The sequence below is a fragment of the Phoca vitulina genome, unplaced genomic scaffold (genome assembly GCF_004348235.1).
Source record: "Phoca vitulina isolate PV1807 unplaced genomic scaffold, GSC_HSeal_1.0 scaffold7, whole genome shotgun sequence".
In the NCBI taxonomy this organism is placed as follows: Eukaryota; Metazoa; Chordata; class Mammalia; order Carnivora; family Phocidae; genus Phoca; species Phoca vitulina.
Genome location: NW_022589710.1, coordinates 39,233,539 through 39,255,363, shown reverse-complemented (window position 1 = coordinate 39,255,363; position 21,825 = coordinate 39,233,539). Strand labels below are relative to the sequence as shown.

General features: G+C 41.7%; 2 protein-coding genes across 2 annotated transcripts in view; one reads left to right on the top strand and one right to left on the bottom strand.

Moving 5' to 3' along the window:
- The window catches only part of RAD51B (RAD51 paralog B), a 560,808-nt gene extending 552,553 nt beyond the window's left edge, over positions 1-8,255 (bottom strand). The window contains exons 1-3 of the mRNA XM_032405390.1: positions 8,206-8,255; positions 5,073-5,183; positions 3,887-4,000 (exon numbers count right to left, since the gene is read on the bottom strand). Coding sequence (XP_032261281.1) covers positions 3,887-4,000; positions 5,073-5,156 — 198 coding nt within the window. The 5' untranslated portion in view covers positions 5,157-5,183; positions 8,206-8,255. The remainder of the gene's footprint in view (positions 1-3,886; positions 4,001-5,072; positions 5,184-8,205) is intronic.
- A 1,454-nt stretch (positions 8,256-9,709) lies between these two features.
- Positions 9,710-21,825, top strand: part of ZFYVE26 (zinc finger FYVE-type containing 26) — a 63,823-nt gene continuing 51,707 nt past the window's right edge. The window contains exons 1-9 of the mRNA XM_032405389.1: positions 9,710-9,781; positions 10,272-10,548; positions 12,202-12,280; positions 16,559-16,648; positions 17,977-18,499; positions 19,095-19,225; positions 19,826-19,990; positions 20,137-20,225; positions 21,138-21,301. Coding sequence (XP_032261280.1) covers positions 10,355-10,548; positions 12,202-12,280; positions 16,559-16,648; positions 17,977-18,499; positions 19,095-19,225; positions 19,826-19,990; positions 20,137-20,225; positions 21,138-21,301 — 1,435 coding nt within the window. The 5' untranslated portion in view covers positions 9,710-9,781; positions 10,272-10,354. The remainder of the gene's footprint in view (positions 9,782-10,271; positions 10,549-12,201; positions 12,281-16,558; positions 16,649-17,976; positions 18,500-19,094; positions 19,226-19,825; positions 19,991-20,136; positions 20,226-21,137; positions 21,302-21,825) is intronic.

The window sequence follows — 21,825 nt, the reverse complement described above, 5'->3', positions numbered from 1 at the left end:
CAGCTGCCTTCTTGTCCACTCCTTGGATGACGCCCACAGCAACCGTCTGTCTCATGTCACCAACAGCAAAATGGCCCAGAGGAGGATAGTCAGAGAAGCTCTTAACACGCCTAGGCTTGCCAGGAACCATATCAACAATGGCAGCATCACCAGATTTCAAGAACTTGGGACCATCTTCCAGCTTTTTTCCAGAATAATGATCTATCTTCTCCTTCAGCTCAGCAAACTTGCAAGCAATGTGAGCTGGGTCACAATCCAGCACAGGTGTATATCCAGCACTGATTTGGCCTGGATGGTTCAGGATTATCCTGAACCTGAGCTGTGAAGCCAGCTGCTTCCATGGGTGGGTCATTTTTGCTGTCACCAGGCACATTGCCACGATGAAACATCTTTGACAGATACATCATTCTTTTTTTTTTTTTGCATTATTTTTATTTATTTGAGAGAGACAGACAGAGGGAGAGAGAACACAAGCAGGGGGGAGAGAGAGAAACAGGCTCCCCTCTGAGCAGGGAACCTGCCATGGGGCTCGATCCCAGAACCCTGGGATCACGACCTAAGCTGAAGGCAGATGCTCAACCAACTGGGCCACCCAGGTGCCCCCAGATACATCATTCTTGACATTGAAGCCCACATTGTCCCCAAGAAGAGCCTCACTCAAAGTTTCATGGTGCATTTCAACAGACTTTACTTCAGTTGTAACATTGACTAGAGCAAAGGTGACCACCATGGTTTAGTGGTTTAGTGGTACTGACCACCATGGTCAGTACCATTGGTACTGTCCCTGTGGGCCGAGTGGAGACTGGTTAAGAACACCAGTCTCCACTTGGCCCACAGGGACAGTACCAATACCACCAATTTTGTAGATGCCCTGGAGAGGCAAACACAAGGGCCTGTCAGTTGGATGAGTTGGTGGCAGAAATGCCATCCAGAGCTTCAGGCAGTGTGGTTCCACCTTTACGGATGACTTTCCATCCCTTGAACCGAGGCATGTTAGCACTTGGCTCCAGCATGTTGTCACCATTCCAGCCAGAAATTGGCACAAATGATACTGTGTCAGGGTTGTAGCCAATTTTCTTAATGTAGGTGCTGACTTCCTTAACGATTTCCTCCTATCTCTTCTGGCTGTAGGGTGGCTCAGTGGAATCCATTTTGTTAACACCAACAATTTGTTGTTACACCCAGTGCGTAAGCCAGAAGGGCGTGCTCACGGGCCTGCCCATTCTTGGAGACACCTGCTTCAAATTCACCAACAGCAGCAGCAACAATCAGGACAGCACAGTCCGCCTGAGATGTGCCTGCAATCATGTTTTTGATAAAGTCTCTGTGCAAGACTGAGTTTTTAAAAACACAGATTATACCCTTTTATGACTTTTTATTGCTCTCAGAATAAAGTTCAAAATCCTCTACATGGTCTGTAAGCCCCATGATCTGACTCCTGCTTCTCTGACTTCATCTCTGAGGTCAATCTGCTCCTCACCACTAAGTTCCACTCACACCAGCCTTATTTTACTGCCAGGAAACACCATTCTCCTTCTCTTCACAGGGCCTTTGCACATCCTAGTCCCACTGCCTGCAGACTCCTCCATGCTCACCTCCTTCCTGACTTTGCCTATCTCTCCCCTATTCACCCTTCAAGTTTTAGCTAAAGTGTCACTTCCTAGGAGGAGCCCTTCCCAACCCCGGAACTAAGTAATATACCCTGTTATTAAGTTTCAGAGCTTTTTGTACTTTTCCTTGATAGGACTTATCATTACTACAAATACTAATTGTTTATGTAATTATATGTGTAATGTCTGACTTCTCCCACTAGACTGTAAGCTGCATGAGGGTAGGATGTTACCATGTTCACTACAAGATCCCCAGGACCTGACAGAGTACCTGCTACATGGTTGGCACACAAGAAATACTAGTTAAAGGAATATATAAATGAACAAAAAAAATCTTCCCTGGAAAAATAAACTGATGCTAAGCCAATGTTTAAAGCAAGACCCAAATCTACAGAATGCTACGGAAGTGAACGTACAACAAAGGAGAACGATGGCTTCGTGAGGCGGCATTTGGAATGGTATTGAAACCACGGCTGAAGTGGTAGCAGAAGTGGAGACTAAAGGTGAACTTCCTGCCCATGCTCTCTTCTTTATCCTCCAACTAGAACTATGCCATAGATATTGACCAAACAGAATGACACACGTCAAACTAAAACACTTTCTTGGTGCTTTGCAAGCTTCGAAATAGTAACAAGTTAATTTGAACATGGTCACAGAATCATCACTTACTATTTTAGCTCTCTTCCTTCTCCCATAAAACAAAGCGAGCTGTTCAAAGTACCAAGGTCAATGACAAAGCTAAGACAGTGCCAATCCCTAGCTCCAATTCTAATTCTTCTGACTACTTTGCCTATGAGGTATTTTCTTAGATCACAAGCTAAATCTGAACAAAACAAAATACTTTATCTATTCATTAATTTCAGAATTTTTAAATGACACTAACATTCCTTCCTTCCCACTTCATAGAACTGAACTCCACTTTATTGCTCAGTGGTTACTAAATTTCAGTATAAGATGTAAGGTAAGTAATCTATAATCCACCTAAATAAATACATTTGTAAAGCACTGAACAGACTTTTAGGCACTCTTATTCTGGGAAAACAAGATCTTTTCAAACCATGCACTAAACCTACATGTTGAAAAGCTAAAGTTATGAAACAAAGTATAAAATAATACTACAACTTGATGAGGATTTGTTATAAAAGACCTTAACTCTTCTCAAGGGTGAGCAAAGTTTTTGGGTGCCTAGGTGGCTCAGTCGGTTAAGCAGCTGCCTACAGCGCAGGTCATGATCTCAGATCGAGGATCGAGCCCTGCTCAGGCTCTGCATTCAACAATGAGTCTGCTGCTCCCTCTCCCTCTGCCCTTCCCCCAGCTCAGGCTCGCTCGCACTCTCTCTCAAATAAATAAATAACAGGGGTGCCTGGGTGGCTCAGTCGTTAAGCATCTGCCTTCGGCTCAGGTCATGATCCCAGGGTCCTGGGATCGAGCCCCGCATCTGGCTCCCTGCTCAGCGGGAAGCCTGCTTCTCCCCCTCTCACTCCCCCTGCTTGTGTTCCCTCTCTCGCTGTGTCTCTCTCTGTCAAATAAATAAATAAAATCTTTAAAAAAATAATAATAAATAAATAAATAACATCTTTAAAAAAAAAAGTGAGCAAAGTTCTTAAGTATTATTTATTCAATCAATAAGCAAGTGTAAATCCAATATATGTACTTTATGACGTAGACTGATGATGATAAAAGTTAGTATTACAGAGACAGGGGTTCTAATTAGGAGTATATTATAACTTAACCGTGAGACCCACAAATTCCACCCAAACAAACAAAAGACAAAGATGACCTTTTGAAATATCACTATTAGCTACAGAGAAAAAAACTTCCTGTTGCTTCCTCATTCCCATAATTAGGAACTCTCCCATGAGCTTATAAACTACATAAATTTTTCACATATATTCTCATTAAAGGACTAACTCGATGGTGTGAATCAATATTTTTGAGGTGTTCATCTCTATTTTTGCTTTTGCCTCATCTCAAAAAAGATTTTATTTTTTTTTAAGATTTATTTATTTGAGAGAGAGAGAACGTGCACGCATGCATGCATGCATGCAGAGGGGAAAGGCAGAGGGAGAGAGAGTCTCAAGCAGACTCCCCACTGAAAGTGGAGCCCAACACAGGTCTCAATCTCATGACCCTGAGATCATGACCTAAGCCGAAACCAAGAGTTGTTTGCTTAACCAACTGTGCCACCCAAGCGCCCCCCAAAAAAGATTTTAAATGAGATAAAGAATGATCGCAAAAATCATAACCAAATCATAATAAAATACATATATATATACCGTTTGCATCTGCGGGGCACAGGCCCTGCTGACCATATATAGAAGTTCATGGACACCTCCATAACTAAGGCCAGTCATCTTCATAAGCTCCAGTGGGGAAAGACATAAAAAGTCCTAAAGAGACAATAAAAAGACTATTTTAAACGTATATGTGCAACAAAGATATTGGAATTAAAAAGAAACTTTTAATGGACAGTATCCATGTATAGATAAAGCATAATTTGTTGTAGATCAAAGGTTTATATGTTTCTTATAGTATTTCCCCCTACATATGCCTTAACTGAAAGATATGATGCCATAAACTTATCTTCTAATTCTCCAATTTAGTTAGCATATATCAGAGGACATATCAAGTAACATCACATAGCAGCAGCCTCTAACCCAGGTGTATATGAGCACCGCCCTGGGCCAGAATTTGGGCACAGACACCAGAATGTGTCAGGTTGAAATGGGTTTCTTACTAAGCTATGAGATCATTCAGAGGAAGTATTTAATAACTGAGACAATAAAACTGACTATGGAATGAAATGTTAAGTCTCATACTTCTAAGAGTGTTTTCAAGTATGAACATGAGGGTTATTAGATGTGTAAGAGGAATCAAAATACCATTAACACACAAAGCAATTTTTTAAAATTGCAGCATATGCTGAAAATCTGTCTTATTAAGGATTAAATCCTAACATAAAACCTTATTTAACCTAAGAGGGATCTGCTTCACTATTGTGCTTAAAAATGCAACATCTGCTCTATTTCTCTCATTCATTGATAGGAAAGTTATTCTATTAATTTCTCTTGCTTGCAAGAGACATAATCCATTTTGAATACCATCTCCTCATTTAAGTCCTATTTCTCATGTAACTGAAAAATTTCTTTCAAGTGGACGAAACTTCTGTAGAATCCCAAATAAATGGCATGAGTATACTTTACATTATGCTATAAGCATTCTCCCCTGACCCAAAATGCAAACATATTGGAATCTGGATAAATGAAATCGCATTTGGAAATACAACCTAAGTGGCCTGTTATTTTAAATTAGCCTCTGGAGAAGCACTATAATTTATCTTTTTCTTTTTTTTTTTAGAAAGTTAGATTTTCATATTTCAGGCTTATTTTCGAGTTATTAAGGTATATTTAAAATTAATTTGTATTTAAAGTTTCTCCATGAGAAAAAGTACATAAATTTTACCTGACAGGTAACAATCTGATGTCTGTTCAGACGGTCACACAGCTCTTGTGATAAACCCACTCGTCTGAGTTTCTTGCTACCCATGCCTTCAGATACAGCAGAAAAAGGACCCTGAAAAGAATTGGAAAAGGGCATAAGCAATAGTAGACAGTATCCAAAACAGGCTACAAAATAAAAAACTCTTCAAGCTTCTCCAGATACAAAATAAAATGTACAGTATTTAAAATATTACTGATAAAATAAAGGACAGCTACAGGATCCTTCTAAATGTCTGCCAAACATCCACACAGAGAAACAATACAATGTAAGAATGTGCATTTCACACAATTCTTTGGTATTTCTTACATGAATATAAAAACACCACTTCACATTTGTATAGCATCTTAAGATTTTCAATGCATTTATAAATTTTATTTGGATACGTAATTAACCCTCAAGGAATATTTCCAAGCAGCACTCCTTAGAAAGGCTTTACTTTCATTGCACTGTAACAATAATTTACTGTGCACCTCCTATGTACCAGACACTGTTCCAAAGCTTTACATAAATTATCACATTTAATCTTCTCAACAGCCCTATAAGGAAGTTTGATTATTGATCCAATTTTTACATATGAGAATACTAAAGCCTTGAAATGTTAGCTACTCCATAGTCACCAGAAAAAGTTAATGGTGGACCCAGAATTTCAACTCAGGAAGTCTGACTCTAAGACTCAACCTCTTAACCATTACACCCTACTACAAGTCCGTAATCATATTTAACCTCTCCTTTTTCTATGAGGCAGAGCAAACCTCTGAATCAAATGAGATTTTATTATTTCAGGTCTTATTTACAAACTGAAATTGTTTTTATTGTATTAGCTTCTCACATTCTCACATGCAATTAAATTTCACTCTTGTTGTTGAACTTCACTAGGGCTAAACGAGGCTCATGAAATATTTGCCTTCAGAGAACTAGAACACAATCACTGTGATTCCTTTCATTATGCATGCAAAGGAGAAGTTGTGTTTCTCACTGAGATGGAAAGATATGCTTTGGATAGAGTAGAAACAGGAACTCTTCATGGTTCCAGGAGATAAAGCAATATAGTTATCAGAAAAGGAGTGACATTTTGGAACAAAAATACATAGTACTGAGAATATAGATACCAGTTTATTTCCAATACCACGGCCCAAATTTCTATATAACATATAAATTCTCTGAATTAAATGAACTCTCTCCCTCCCTCTCCCTCTTCTCCCTTTCTCTCTCCCTCTCTCTCTCACACATTCACGTGTGCATGCACACATACACACACACCTCCCAAACACAAAATACATCCCTCTCATTTCTCTCAGCAGGAATTTGTCAGTATTGATTTGTTTCCCAAATAGTGTCTTTACAGATCGGGTAGTTCTGGGCAATAACACCATTTAGACTGATAAATTCAATCAAAAAGGGGAACCCAAACTACCTGGACTTTAACAATAACCAACTCTGCTATCTCAGCTTATTAGGGCCACTCCCATTATCTGCCCGCACTATGCATACTGCCCTGGGGGGGGGGGGGGGTATTCCCTACACTACCAAAAAAAAAAAAAATCCATTCATTTGGCTCCTTCCACAGACACTTCTTAATCACACGCTCTCCTGAGCCCTTGGGTACAAGAATCATTTAAGCATATTCCCTACTCTTTGCGAACTCACAGTAAAAGATGAAAAGAGATGTATACACAAATAATTACAGTCATGCAATAAGTACTGTCATTGGCATTTAAATGTGCTATGGAAGCAGACAGGAAGAAGCACCAAACTGGTCTGCAAAAGTCTGGTCAGTGCCACAATCCTGCCAGAGGCAGCTACCTAAAAATTTGCTCCAATCCTGTCATCCTTTAAAACTACCCATGGGACCATTGTAATTTACCCATGGGATAAATTCCACACTTCTTAAGATCGCATAAAGACCCTTCATCAACTGGTCTCTCACTTCCCTCTCATTCATACATCTGATTGCAAGGCCCAGATCCCGGCCTTCCTGGCAGCTACTTCATCTCCTGGTGTCAGTGTTTCCTCATCTGTAAAACAAGGGTAATTCAAATATTTACCTCATAAGAACGTAGTGAAAGATTAAAGGATTTGGATGGTGTCTGACACACAGAGCTCAAGGTTAACAATCATTACCATTATCAATTCAGACAGCAAAACATCATTTGCCACCTCACTTATCAGCTCTCCAGCCACAATATACTGGTAGGTTACACCAATGGTCAGTCAGTCCTGACTCCTTGATTTTTCTCCACAAAGTCTGCCCCCAACTCTCTTCCTCTCCAATGTTCTCATCATACTTTGTACATATTTGTTGGATAATCTTATTAACGTATTATTACAGCTTGCGTGTTCGTTTCTTCCACCAGACTTAAATTCCTGCTCTGTATGTGTGTGTGCACAGCATGCCCGCACATGTAAACAGGGGTGAGGGAAGCTATTGCATCCTTGAGACTGAAACCTTCCCTCCTCAACAAAATAAAAACCCTTATGTAAGATGTTCAATGAAAACTGTTAACGATAATAGCTAATATTTATTGAGCCCTTATTACATGCCAAGTACTGTTCCAAGAGCTTCCGTCCGATGTTTTACCTCACTTTTCAGACTAAGGATACTGAGGCATTGAGTTGAAAAACTTGTGCAAAGTCTATCAGCTAGCAAATGGTTGAGTCCGCATCCAAATCCAGAGATCGAGCTCCAGATTCCTCGCTTTAACTACGTCTTCTTCAACACCACCAGAAGGCGAGCAGACCATAAACTTCCCTTAATGACGGGCTCCCCTGCCGAGACTCCGAACAGCCAGCAAATGGGAGAGGGGAGGTGGGCATCAAGAGACGAAAATGTCACCCTAGAATCCCCTAAAAATAATTTTTCCAACAAGGAGCAGCTTCCCAGCATCCCCCACAAAAGAAGGCCAGAAGCCCCCAGATCCCGCGGCGAGGTTCCTGTTAAGATGCCTACAGGCCTAAGGGGGCGTGTACTGGACCAAAGAGAGATTCTGCGCTACCCCGAAATCAGTAACACAGAGAGGGGCCCAGAGAAGGAGCAGAAAATAATGAGCGCATCCCGTTTCCCCACAAACGCCCCCCACACGAAACTTTCCAGTACCGGGTCTGTAGCATCCAACTTTCAAAGTTTCCCCCACCCCTCACAGTTCCCCGCGGAAAGCGCCGCAAGGCAACAACCCAAATGCTGACTGGGTCGTCACTCTGGCGAAATATCCAATCAGAGGTAGGAAGAGTCCCAGGTTGGCTCCCCGGCTTGCAGGGAATTGTAGTTCACACTATAATCAGTTGAGGCGTTCCAGTCAGTTTCTCAATACAGTGATTATCAAAATCTTGTAGAGGAACAGCAGCAAGGAGAAAATGAAGCCAGGAAAAACCTTGCTTGGAATTGTGTCTTTTCTTTTTTTTGTCACTACCTTTAAAAAATGTATAATGGACCAGAGAGACATGTTAGTTTTCAGGGAATAAATAAGAATCCACCTATCCTAGAAGAAGTTTTGAAAGAGAGCTTGGGTTTATTTTGGTTTGCTTTTTTCTTTTAATTTTTCCTTTTTTTTTTTAAGATTGTATTTATTTGAGAGCGCGCTCGCGCGCACATGAGCCGGAGGAGGGGCAGAGGGAAAGGGAGAAGCCGACTCCCCGCTGAGCCCTAATGGGGCTCCATCCCAGGACCCTGGGGTCATGACCTAAGCCAAAGGCAGATGCTTAACTCCCGGGTTTGCTTTATTCACCACACTTTGGTGATGAAATAGTTTGGGAATTGCTGAGTGAAATTGCTCAACTGAAAACACTTAATGGGGAAACATGAGAGCCTGTAGTTTAAGGAGACCATGAAGGAAACCAAACAGAAGTTTACGTGTAAAAGCAGCTGTGATAAGGAAGCTTAGTAAACTGTTGCTTTAAGACTCGGTTTCAGATTACAGTATTATATTTGCAAAAAAGCTTTTGCTCGTTCTTTGCTCTCATCTCTCTGTGCACTTTCTATCCTATAATTTAGCCTACTGTATCCTAATTACTGGCCTGCACTCCTCACTGGACTATGAGCTCGAGGACAGGGTTCGTAACTTAATCAGCCGGTAAAGTAGGGCCTAGCACCCCGTTCAATTAACGGTTGTCCGGTAAATGAGCAAGTAAATCAATGGAATTAGGCAGAAAATGGGAATTCAGGAAGTAGGATTCTGGAATTATAAGAGAGCCCAAGTGGATAGAATAACAATGGAGGAGGATCCAGGTTTCCTTGCTCTCCGTATTCCCACGGCCTGGCAAAACACTGCCACTGGCTAGCACTTATTAAAAGCTGACTTCAAATGCTAGGGAGTAAAAGAGAGAAGAAAAAATCAAGGGACACTGATATTCCTGCCTCCAGCTCCGCCGAACGCAAAACAGAAGGTGCTGAGCGGAGGAGTGGTCAAAACTGAGAGGAACTGTCCTTATTAGCCTGGTAGCTGATTTACTCTTTCGGTGTCCTAGCTTTCTCTAGTCCGAAGAGGTGACGTCACGTGACCCAAACAAATATGGCGCCTTATTTGCATCGTCCCTCCACTCACCAATAGGAGTAGCCGCTGCCGGTCGTCCCACCCCACCCCGCCATCGGGCAACCTCCCGAATGGGACTTATCACCTGACTCGGTTCAAACATGGCTGCGCTGGAAGCTCTATTGCTTTGGGCACCGGGAGAGGGTGAGTGTAAGGCGCCCCAAAGAAGGCGGGGGCGCTCTCCACGACCCCTGTATGGAGCGTCCCTCAGCCCCGATCCCCACGGTCCTTCAGCCCTAACACAGACTCTTCTCCAGACCTCACTCCTCTGCCTTAAGAGAGGGCTCAAACTAGGGAGATTCTTGCTGAATTTCTCATCCTTAAGGAGGCGACCACCTGGGGATTTGGAGTCGGAATGGGCGTAAAGTTAAGTGGGGAATACGAAAGTACAGTTATGGGTCTGCACTCCGAGCTAATAGACCATTAAGATTAATTAAGTATTGGATGCCTGTAGAGAGATGGGATCCACCCCTCGGGGAAAGGTGGAACTTCTCAAAAAGAGTAACATCTCAAATCAAACTTAAAACAATAATTAGGGAAGTAAGTCCCGCTCTTCCCAGCCGGGCTAGTAGTTACTAGTTTGTCTAATTATAGTTCTTCCGTTTCTCCTCATTGTGGTGTGTATTGTTTCTAGGAGGTGCTCCACGACTGAGAAAATTGACAATGTGTTCTGCATAATTCATCTTTTTCTATCTCCCTGCACTCTGTGCTGGGAAAATGCATCATCCATTTGGACAAGAGGAAACTGCTTCTCAGAAGCAACTTTTTGGGTTTTTCTGTGAGTGCCTGCGCAGAGGAGAATGGGAGCTGGCTCAGGCATGTATACCTCAGCTACACCAGGCACAAGGGGATATCCCAAAAAAGGTGGAAGATATTCTTCAGGCGCTGGTGGTGTGTCCAGATCAGCTGAGGTAAGGGATCTCTCTTTATTCTAGGCAGTCACAGGGCAGGAGACACAAGGTCAGTATTTGGGCTCTGGTCAACGTGCCTGTCTCACCTACCCTCTGAAGAATTCTCAGAGGCAGAGTGTATTTCTCATGCTCTGAAAATTTACCTAATACATGTTTAGTACTTAATCGGCTTGGCCTTCAGTTATCATCTGAAACTACATTTAAGCCTGGCCAGCAAAGTGTGCCTGAAACCACCGTTTCTTGATTATTATCATTAAAGTAGATGGTGGAACTGCATTGAAAAGCATTTCCTTTGCCTCCAGAAAAGCAAACCCTGCTCTCTTCTTGCTTATGTAATTGAAGGTATTACAGCTTTAACAAAGGACTGGAAGTCAATTCACTTAAAGTTTTTATTTTGAAATAATTATATAAATATTGTATTGAAAGTTATATAAATAAGTTTTACATTCACAAAATGCAAAAAAAAATACAGAGTACCTTTTCCACAGCTTCTCCCAATTGTGATATCTCATATACATATTGTACAATATCAAAATCAGGAAATTTGACATTGGTACATTTCTGTTAACTAGACTACAGACCTTATTAAGTTGTCACCATTTTTTTAATGTGTATTTGTTTTTATGTATGTAGTTCTATGCAGTTTTATCCAGGTATAGATTCATGTAACTACTACTAAAATCAAGATACAGAACTCTTCCATCACCACAAAAGAATTCCCTCACTCCCTGGGAATACCTCTTTGTATTTTGACCCCTCTTTGTACCCTAGCAAGCACTGTTCTCTATCTGAATTTCTAATGAAGCTCTTCCTGGCAGTGCTATTAACAACCAGTGGTATAACAATTAAATGTGCTGTCTAGTCTCTCCTTCACTTTTTTTTTTACTTCGACAGCTATGTTGTATTGTATGAACACACATATAGAGACTTAGGTGATTCTTTTTTCCCTTTATTTTTTTTCATTTGGGTTCTAGCCAGTTTCTGTCTAAATTACTATCTTCAAAGAAAGCCTTATGAATTCCTATACCCCTGTTTTCAGCATAGAGTTAAAAATAAATTTTCATGAAGTTCCTTTTTTTTCTTTAAGACTACTTGATTCAGTTTCTATTTTCAAGAATATACTTTAGGGAGCCTTGCTTTTATGGTTTTCTATGAATGTTATTTCGTTTAAAAATAATAAAGACTAGATAGAGAGTTGGAGGTAGGGGTGCGATATTTTTTCCTCTTTTTTTTTTTTTTTTTAAAGATTTTTTATTTATTTATTTTTAGAGAGAGAGAATGAGAGAGAGCAAGCACATGAGAGGGGGGAGGGTCAGAGGGAGAAGCAGACTCCCTGCCGAGCAGGGAGCCCGATGCGGGACTCGATCCAGGGACTCCAGGATCATGACCTGAGCCGAAGGCAGTCGCTTAACCAACTGAGCCACCCAGGCGCCCTTTTTTTTTTTTTTTTTTTTAAATGAAAGCTGCTGACCCTGTTCTGGTTCTAGTTTTATTGATTTATCATAAAATTGAAAATTTCTCATTAGGACAATGTCTTCTTGCCTGTTTAGGTTTAAAACAGACTGAACAGTGAAATCTAAATCTTGGGTCACAAAAGAGTAAAGGTCAGTAGAAACTCTTCGTTTAGAAATTCTTTCTTTTCACATTTTTCAGATGTGGACAGGACATCAACCCTCAAAGATTAGCCTGGGTCTGGTTTCTTATACTGGAAAAATGGTTCTCACAGGAAAAGGTAAGCAGATTTATATTTCAGATTTTTTCCTGAGGCCAGGACTGAGAACTTGGAAGTAGCTAAAGATTTCCTTTTCATCTGTTACTTCCTTTATTATGAGGTTTGTCATATTCCCTTCTCAGTATTGACAGTAAGAATGGCATAAATTTTTATTGCTGTCTCCTTACCTAAATTCATTCATTCATTTACTAACGTACATTGGCATGTAATACCATTTAAGGTGATATCATTTTGTTAAATACCATTGTGAGTCTTGTGCCTGAACAGAACTTTGCAAAACCAAGTGAAAATGACAAAATAGCAAATAAAAGTATGAATCTCATAATACTCAAGTAATGGCGAATGGGTTGAGCTGAAACCTGGTTGTTCTTCCAAAAATCTCATTTTAATTAGTCCAGTACAGTGAATACTTATAGATTTAAACCTCATTGATTGAGTTTAATAATCCACATGAATTAAACTAAAAGTTACCAAATATAGAAACAGACTGAGCAAATTAATAGTGGAAGAAAACTTACAACAAAGTGCTTTTTAAAAAAAAGGTTGCCATTAAAAGCCTTTTTAGAAGTATGTGATAATTATCAGAAGTTGATATCCATTAGAGGAATTTCTCTGAGACAATTTTGTATTAAGCCTCAGACTTCAAGATTTAAGTGAGGAACCTCTGACCCAGAAGAGAAGTGACTAGCCCAGGGACACACAATAAAGTTAGTTGGAAGAACTAAGGCTAGAACCAAGATCTTCTCACTTTGAGTCCCTAGTCTGCTGGTTTTTCCACCTCAACATTATTTGAGGTAGAACTTAAAGAAACCATAAATTCTGTTCTGTAAATGTCTATAATTCAGCCTAATTTTCTTCTTTACTCCCCTCTATCAGAATTAATTTTGCCTCCAGTTCCAGTTTTGCTTGATACTTCACATAGCTGTTAAAAAAATAACAGAAATTCCTAATCTAAATGTACCTCATATCCAGGTTTTTGGCAGTGTCTAAAAAAAAAAAAAAGACCAAAAAAATGACAAAAAGGCTAGTAGGAGAGGGAAGAAAGAGAAGCAAAATTTTTAGATAACCCCAGGATGATTGAGTTAGCTCTAGTTTCAGATCTAAAAGGGAAAACTTGAATTAAAATCTTCAAAGAGAAAAAGAAAAACTGTCTGTTGTTACTAAAAATTTTTCTAGTCCAAACATGGAATTTGTCAAACCAGAGGAACTTTCCCCTCACTGAAAGGTATTTGCCTACTTCGTGGCTGCCTTTTTTTTTTTTTTAAGATTGATTTCTTTATTTTAGAGACAGCGGTGGGGGTGGGCAGAGAGAGGGAGAAAGAGAATCCTAAACAGGCTCCACATGGAGGCCCTGAGATCATGACCTGAGCCAAAATCAAGAGTTGAATGCTTAATCGAGTGAGCCACCCAAGTGCCCCATTCATGGCTGCTTTGTTGCTTATTTTCTGTACAGTTGCTCAACCAGACCAGGTGGTTGATTTCACTTCCATGGCTCCTTAGCACAAACTAAGAGTTGTTCTTGTTTTTCCCAATATCAAAGACCATTTAATCTTCAGGCTTCTGTGCCTCAGTTATTTAAACAGTTGTGGGAATGTTTTAAACTTTAAGCAAGGACCCCAGAGACTTAACTCTTAAAAGGACTAAGATTGCAACTCTTACAAGCACTCAGAGTAGTTCCACAAGGCCAGTCGCTAATCCAGAGTGGCCTTCATCTTTTAGGGGACTTGCTAGCTGCCTCTTTTTCCAATCTCCCAACTTCTGCCAAAAGCTTCCTTTTTATTTTTTTTAAGATTTTATTTGACAGAGAGAGCATAAGCAGAGGGAGAGAAAGAGAGGAGCAGGCTCCCCGCTGAGCATGGGGGACTCAATCCCAGGACCCTGGGATCATGACCTGGGCCGAAGGCAGCCGCCTAACTGACTGAGCCACCCAGGCATCCCCAAAAGCTTCCTTTTTAATTATAAGTTGAAACAGTGATTCCATTTTCCCTTTTCTTCATCCTCTTTTGCCTTCTGCCTTTTTATCTTGCAGTGATTTATCTCTACATGTGGAAGCATGTGTGCAAAGATTTAACTGCAGAGATGTTCACTGCCATGCTGCTTCTAATAAAGGAAAACTGGAAACAACTCCCATGTCCACAGTACAGGACTGGCTAATCTATTTGTAAAACACTATGCCACTATTAAAATTATGTAGTAAATGAACTTTTGGTGACATGGAGGGATGTTCATACTCTGCTATGTGAAAAAACACTTTAGAGAACTATGCATTTGGGATGCATGAATAGAAATGATCTGGATGCCCTTGGACCACAGTATTAATAGAAGCTGTCTTTCAGTGGGAAGATTTGGGGGTTGTAGGTGTGTGTTTTCCCTTGCCTGTTTCTGTGTTCTAATTTTTCTACATTGAACATGCTTTGCTTTGATAGTAAGATCTGTGCTTAGAAACATGGAACAAATTCTTCCCTGTTTTAGAAGTGTTAGTCATTTATGACCCTGCACATGCATAAAGCAGTTTCACCAGTAACATAATTACAAACTAAGGAGTCTTTGGGATTCTAGATTAAAGTCCTAATATCTTAACCAGACTTTGTTCTTTATCAGGGGCCTGCTGTCTGGACATCTTATCTCTTCCTTCCTCTTAGTCCTTAGTTGAAGCATTTAACTTTTAGCTTTCCAGCATGAATTTTCTCCACTGACTTCTCATCACTAGCATTGTATAAGCACTCAGTTGGCATAGGTGCATTAGGCAAGGATGTGGTAAGAAGAAATAGGATTTTGTACCGAGAACATACTAGATCGTGTTAGCCTCTGATATAGTGAATGGCACATGAATAGAAAAAGTGGGCTCTTGTGTTCTAACTCCCCCCCCCACACACACACACACACACGCTTGCAGGTGCTTCTTGCTTGAGATAGGAGACCTTTCAATAAAATATGATTCCTGGAACCTTTAATCAGCCATGTGATTTACAGGTGTCTTTAATTTAAAGCAGTCATGGGGTGCCTGGGTGCCTCAATCAGGTAAGCATTGGACTCTTGATCTCAGCTCAGGTCTTGATCTCAGGGTCATGAGTTCAAGCCCTGCATTGAAAATAAATTTAAAAAAGTTAATAAAAAAATAAATAAAATAAAGAAATAAAAAATAAAGTAGTGTTTGTTAGGATTAGTCCTAGATTTTACTCTTATTTGTATTTGTGTCTGGAGAAGGGGAAACTATAATTTTAGTTTTAAGAACCAGGTGAAGGGAAGTTATTGTGAAACAAGCAGGTCCAGGAAGAGCCAGGGGCTCTCTCTTTCCTTACATCAGTCTTCTCTGATGGCATGTCTCATTAACAAATATTTGGTAGATCACTTTTTCTTCTTCATGCTTGAAATAATTAAAAAATACTTCCTAACCATTTCATCGTTAGTAAAATATATGCTCAAGTCACAGGTTTGTTTGATTTAGAGATTAAATGAAATTTTTTTAAATGTGTGAAAATATGACACACAGTATCTGGCACATAATAACCATTAGATCCCTTCCTCTTTTGTTTTCCAACTTATAATGAATACCAAAAACCAGGGTTTGGGCCAAAAGAGGATCAAGTGGGCCATACCCTCCCAGGCTTACTCATAAGTGGGTGTTTGGACACTGGAAGGGAGATTCTTGGAAAAAGACTTCATGTGAATGTCTTTAATTAGCCGGTGGCCAGGTCATGAAGAAAATCAGTACCAAGCCTCAGAGCATATCTTAGGCACTTAAGTACAGATATAGTTAAGACGTAGTTCGAATCTGCCCCCAGAAGGTTGTTGTGAGGATTATCACATTCAATGCACCTGTTACAGAAGAGGTATTCAACAAATACTATTCCCTTTCTCCCTTTATATTCTCTGTGATACAGTGGTGAATGTATGCATCCAAGTTTAGCTGTTTTTGTTTATAAAGAAAAGTATCTCGGGGTGCCAGGGTGGCACAGTCAGTTCAGCATCCGACTCTTGGTTTCAGCTCAGTTCATGATCTCATGGGTCGTGAGATCGAGCCCCATGTTAGGTTGTGAGCTCAGCGGGGAGTCTGAAGATTCTCTCCCTCTGCCCCTCTTCCTCCTTGCACGCACTCTCTCAAATAAATAAATCCTTAAAAAAAAAAGTATCTCAAACATATCCAGGAATTTAGTGGTTAAAGGTACTTTATCTTAGAGAAACAGCAGGAATAAAGCTAACTGGAGAGAAATACTTTCTTATTATTTGTTAACTAAAGCATATGCCTAATCTCTATCCTTCTTACGATTCTTCTAGAAATTACTCCCAAGTGTTTTCCGGAGAAAGCTTGAGTTTCTGTTATTATCAGAAGATCTCCAACGTGATATTCCAGAGGACATCCTCAAGGTGAGAGAGGGCTTGGGAGCCATCTGCCCAGGGTTACAGTCACTCAACAAGCTCAGCTTCTCCGCATGAGGTTGGCTATGTTCTCAGACCAGACCAGGCTAGGTGGAGGTTCCTCTGAGGAGAGTTCAGAATTATAATAAACTTAACCTGATTTTAGAATTCTTAGAGTTGGATTATCTAGAAGTTCTAAGTATAACTGGGGATTGAAGTTTTTTTCATTCCACGTAAAAGGAAGACTTAACTTAGATTTAAGCTTAGTATTTGAATTTTTCACCACTGTATCACAGAGAATATAAAGGGAGAAAGGAAATAGTATCTGTTGAATACCTCTTCTGTAACAGGTGCATTGAATGTGATAATCCTCACAACAACCTTCTGGGCAGATTTGAACTAAGTCTTAACTACATCTGTACTTAAGTGCCTAAAGTATGCTATGAGGGTTGGTACTGATTTTCTTCATGACCTGGCCACCGGCTAATTAAAGACGTATTAACAATAGGATTTAAGATCGGGACTTTTCGCTTGTATTAGGTCAAGACGCTGTGACCATCTTGGAGGCAGTTAATCAAGAAGCATCCCTGAGCACTGTCCATAGGCATGGTGCTAAAGCATAGGAAATCACCTCTTCCCCATCCTCTTTTCTCCCTCTACACCAACTCTGCAAACAAATTATAGGCTATAGAGCTTCTTGCCTTCCAAGGCTTACCATCTAGTCAGGGAGAAAAGACAAATATACACTTGCCACAATTATGGATTAAACCAGATGCTACTAATTTTGAGTACTTTCAAAGCCCAATAAAGAGGGAGAGTCGTGTGGGTTGGAGGTGTTGGGGAAGGTTTTCAAGGATGAGGAATGGGCTATACCTCAAAGGATGGCTAGGATTTAGAGCAGAGGTTAAAAAATAGTGTGTAATATTCTCTAAAAGTTGAATTTAAATGCCATGGGAGTGGGCATCATGTCTCATGCCCATTTGTTACCTGCTTGGTCTTTGAATTTGCAGCCCCTGATTTAGATCCACAGTGCACATTTTGGAGGCGGTGAGGGGGGCCTAGCTTGAGAATGGAGCCCTTGGGCAGTTGAGTTCTTCTTTGCCTCCATCTCTTCATTTGTAAAATGAGGATAATAGTAGTGTCTTCCTCTTAAGGTTGTTGTAAGGGTTAATTAATTTTTCTGTGTAAAGGACTTAGCATGAAGTAACTACTACGAAGTGTTTGCTACTGCTACTGTTATGTACACACTCATACTGAAAAGAGGAAAACATCAAGCATATAAGTGATAACATCCTAGACATGCTCACCATGGATCCCTTGCTTCATCCTCTATTTAGGAGTTATACGAAGCCTTGGCACAAGATACAGGAAGCCCTGTGCTTGATGGAAATCAGAGGCAGGAGAGCTGGGCCCCTCGGCTCAGCTCAGAAGCTGTCTCTGTGCTCTGGGATCTTCTGAGGCAGGCTCCCCAGCCAGCACAGGCCCTGCTGGAACTCCTGCTTAGCAAGGACGATGCCACTGGTCTCTGTGGCTGGTCTCTGCAGAAGGCACTGGTGGACCTCATTCGAAGGGCACTTGGAGCTGTGCAGGGCCCCACCGCTGGGCCCGCTGGTATAGTTGATGCCATCTATGGAGCCCTGCAGAGTCTACGTTGCCCTGCAGAGCCAGTCGGGGTTGAGCTGCGTCTCCTGTGTGAGGAACTACTGGAGGCCTGCAGGGCTGAGGGGAGTCCCCTGCGGGAGGAGCAGGTGCTCAGCTGCCTGCTACACAAGGCTGGACGGAGCCTGGTATCCCTGTACGGCCATACCTATGCAGAGAAGGCCACAGAAAAGCCAGTGAAGGCCATACCCTCGGGAAAAGGTGTGTTCCCTTTGCTGCTTCTCCTTGCATGTTAGTAATTCCACTGTGTCCAAACTCTGAAGTTCCTCTAGGCTGGTGCCTTCCAAGTTGCTCAGGAAATCTAGTGGAGAGGCTAAGCAAAAATGGTAAGGTATTCTTTCATAGAACTACAAATTTTGTAGTCCAAGATGGAATGATGGAAAAAATAATAAAGTAATAGCAATACCTGGAAAGAGCTTTTCAGAAGCTACTGAGAGAAGTAAAAGTTCCTTTAAGATACAAGTGTAGAAGGGCGCCTGGGTGGCTCAGTCGGTTAAGTGTCTGCCTTCAGCTTAGGTCATGATCCCAGGGTTCTGGGATCAAGCCCCGCATCGGGCTCCCTGCTCCGCGCGAAGTCTGTTTCTCCCTCTCCCTCTGCCTGCCATTCTGCCTACTTGTATCTCTCTGTTAAATAAATAAAATCTTCTAAAAAAAAAAAAAGATACAAGTGTAGAAAACCTGGCTTAACTTTTTAAAAGAGTGAACTCTCACATCTGTTGATTTTTTGAATGGGCCTTAGCTTAGGAAAGAAGATCTCCCTGTTCCCCAGTAACCTTGTCTGGTTTGATTTTTTTAGTGTCCCCCGAACATCTAGATCCTGAGCAGGCAATGCTAGCCCTGTTCTCCAATCCTGACCCAACCCAGGCTTGGAAATCAGCCTATTTCTACTGCCTGAGCAACAGCAAGCATTTCCTCGAGCAGATCCTGGTAAATCAAACTTATTCATTCTCCATCACAGAAGTACCCAGGGATTTTCTATAGGCTTTTTCATTTCTCATTTCTCTCTGACTCATTTATCCAACACAAGGCAGTCTAATTAGTGGTGAGTCATTTGGTGTGTCCATCCCGCAGTCCTGGGGGAAAAAAGGTCCTGAGAACCATTATCATTCATAATTAGAACTGCTCTCATTTTATATATGCCCTTTGGCAGGAACTAAGATGTTAGATACGTATAAGCTTTCTGGACGGTGTGTGGAAGAAAAGACAGTGGCAGCAATATGTTGCCTAGCTGACGGGGGACTTTAATGACTCTAACCTCCGTCCTGACCACAACTGAGCTTTAATTTAAGTCAATAGATATTTATTAACCTCATCCTGTGTGCCATGTACTGTGCTAGGAGCTGGGGTTACAACAGAAGTCAGTCCCTGCCTTCAGAGAGCTTACAGTCTAGTGTTTCTGTGAACATTTTGCACTCAACTGGCCACTCCTGTCGTTATCCGACGTCTCCCTGCTTTACTAAAAAGCTTCCTACCCTAACAAGCCGCAGGTCCACCTAACTGTCTACAGCAGCCTCCATTGGCTTGCAGGTGACGGCACTAGCACTGCTGAAAGAGGAAGACTTCCCAAGTCTTGGCTGCCTACTAGACAGAGAATTCAGGCCTCTCAGTCGACTGCTCGTGCTCCTGGGCTGGACGCACTGCCAGAGCCTAGCATCAGCCAAAAGGCTGCTCCAGACACTCCACAGGGTCCAGGTAACTCTCGCTCTGCAGGGTGAGCTGCTCCAGAAGTAAGTTGCTGTGGGGCTTCGAGGTGAGGCAGAATGCAGGGTCCTGAAGTCGGTCACAGTCTGACACCAGGTGCCTCAGCCACATCTCTTTCTTCTCCCATATCAACACAGGACCAAGGCTGTGACAAGCTCCTCAGGGATGCCTGTGATGGGCTGTGGGCTCACCTCGAGGTCCTGGACTGGTGTGTACAGCAGAGCAGGTACAGGCCTGTGTAGCCAGCCCCTTCCCACCCCTGGGCACACTTGACCCCATGCTCCACGCATGTACCGTTTCAGGCCACCTTCCACATAGATATTTGAGTCGACAGCATTGACCTGCAACTAATAATCATTCCAGCTATTAAACCAGGAAAGGAACATAAATGATGATCATCTTTGCCATAGCCATAAGGCTATACCTAGAGAATAATTTGAGGATGACAGTGATAAATGGAACAAAAGCTTGCATTTCCTGAGCACTTTCTATATGCCAGACATTGCTGTGAGCCCTTTCAGTGGATGATTTCACTTAAGCCTCAAAATAATTCTGTGAGATAGATGCCAATATTGTCCTCATTGTGAAGGCGGGACAGCTTAAGCCCAGAGGAGTTAAATCACATGCCTAAAGTGACACGGCTAGTAAATGTCCATATTCTTAGTCATGTGTTATCCTGGATCACAGATTTATGAGACAACTGCCTTTTGCACTGTGTACAAGGCTGTGCTTCCCCAATAACTTAGCCTTAGGTCTTCCCCAGATCCGGGTTCGTGTTTTGTTCTTCACCCACTTCACTGGCACTTCCTGAGTAGAGTAGGCAGAAGCGGGGGGTGGGGGGGGGGGTGCTGTTTACTCAAATCAGAGAACTTAGCCAGGAAGAATATGGAAATTGGGAAACCTAATCTGGGCCCTTCCTAGGTCCTTTCTAGACAAGTAGAGCTGACTTGATGGATGTACTTTCCTAATGGTAAACAAGTGCTCTGCTCTATCCCAAACCAACTAGAAGTTGGTGTTGAGGGAAGTGAAACCTGTAGTGTCATGGGCCAGAGAGAAAAGAACAAGAGGGAATCGAGATGGGTTTTTCAGAGTCAGGTATAAACTGACTCTCTTCCAACCTCTCAATTTTGCCTTTCAGCAACCCCATACCAAAGAGAGATCTCTTGGGTCATTTACATGGTGGAGACAGCCACTCTGTGCTCTACTCTCTCCATCACCTTACCAACCTTCCAGCCCTAAGGGAGGAAGATGTTCTCAAGCTCTTACAGAAGGCGCCAGCCAAGGACCCCCAGCAAGAGCATGGTGAGTTGGCAAGGAATGACTTGGGCAAGATTCCCTCTTAGGACAATCCTGCACCAGTTTCTTTCAGCACAAGATTTATGTAGATTTGATCTGTCAAGGTGGGTGGTCCAACAGGTGCCCACTAGATTATCACTGTTTGCCCCCATCAGATTATGGGTTGTAGGGACACTCCTCTCCTTTCTTGGTGAGGTATAGGGAATCCTATGAGAAGAGGCCCATAGGAACTTTCATCCTCCTGGAACTTTCTCAGGAACCACTCATATACCTTTATCCCAATGAAGCAAAATTAGGACCTGCCCTCTGAATTTGCAGCATTGTCATGGGCAGTGTTTATGCAAGTTCTTGGTGAGTCTTCCCATGCTACATAAGCTTCTTCCTAGCACATTCTGTGTTTCCTTTCCCTCCCATCTCTCCTTCATAATCTACTAAATAAAGAAGTTTAGAAGAAAGACTTGCCTAAAACAATAACAAAGCCTTGTTTTAACCTTGGATCTCTGCTTATAACTCAGCTCACTGTTAACAAG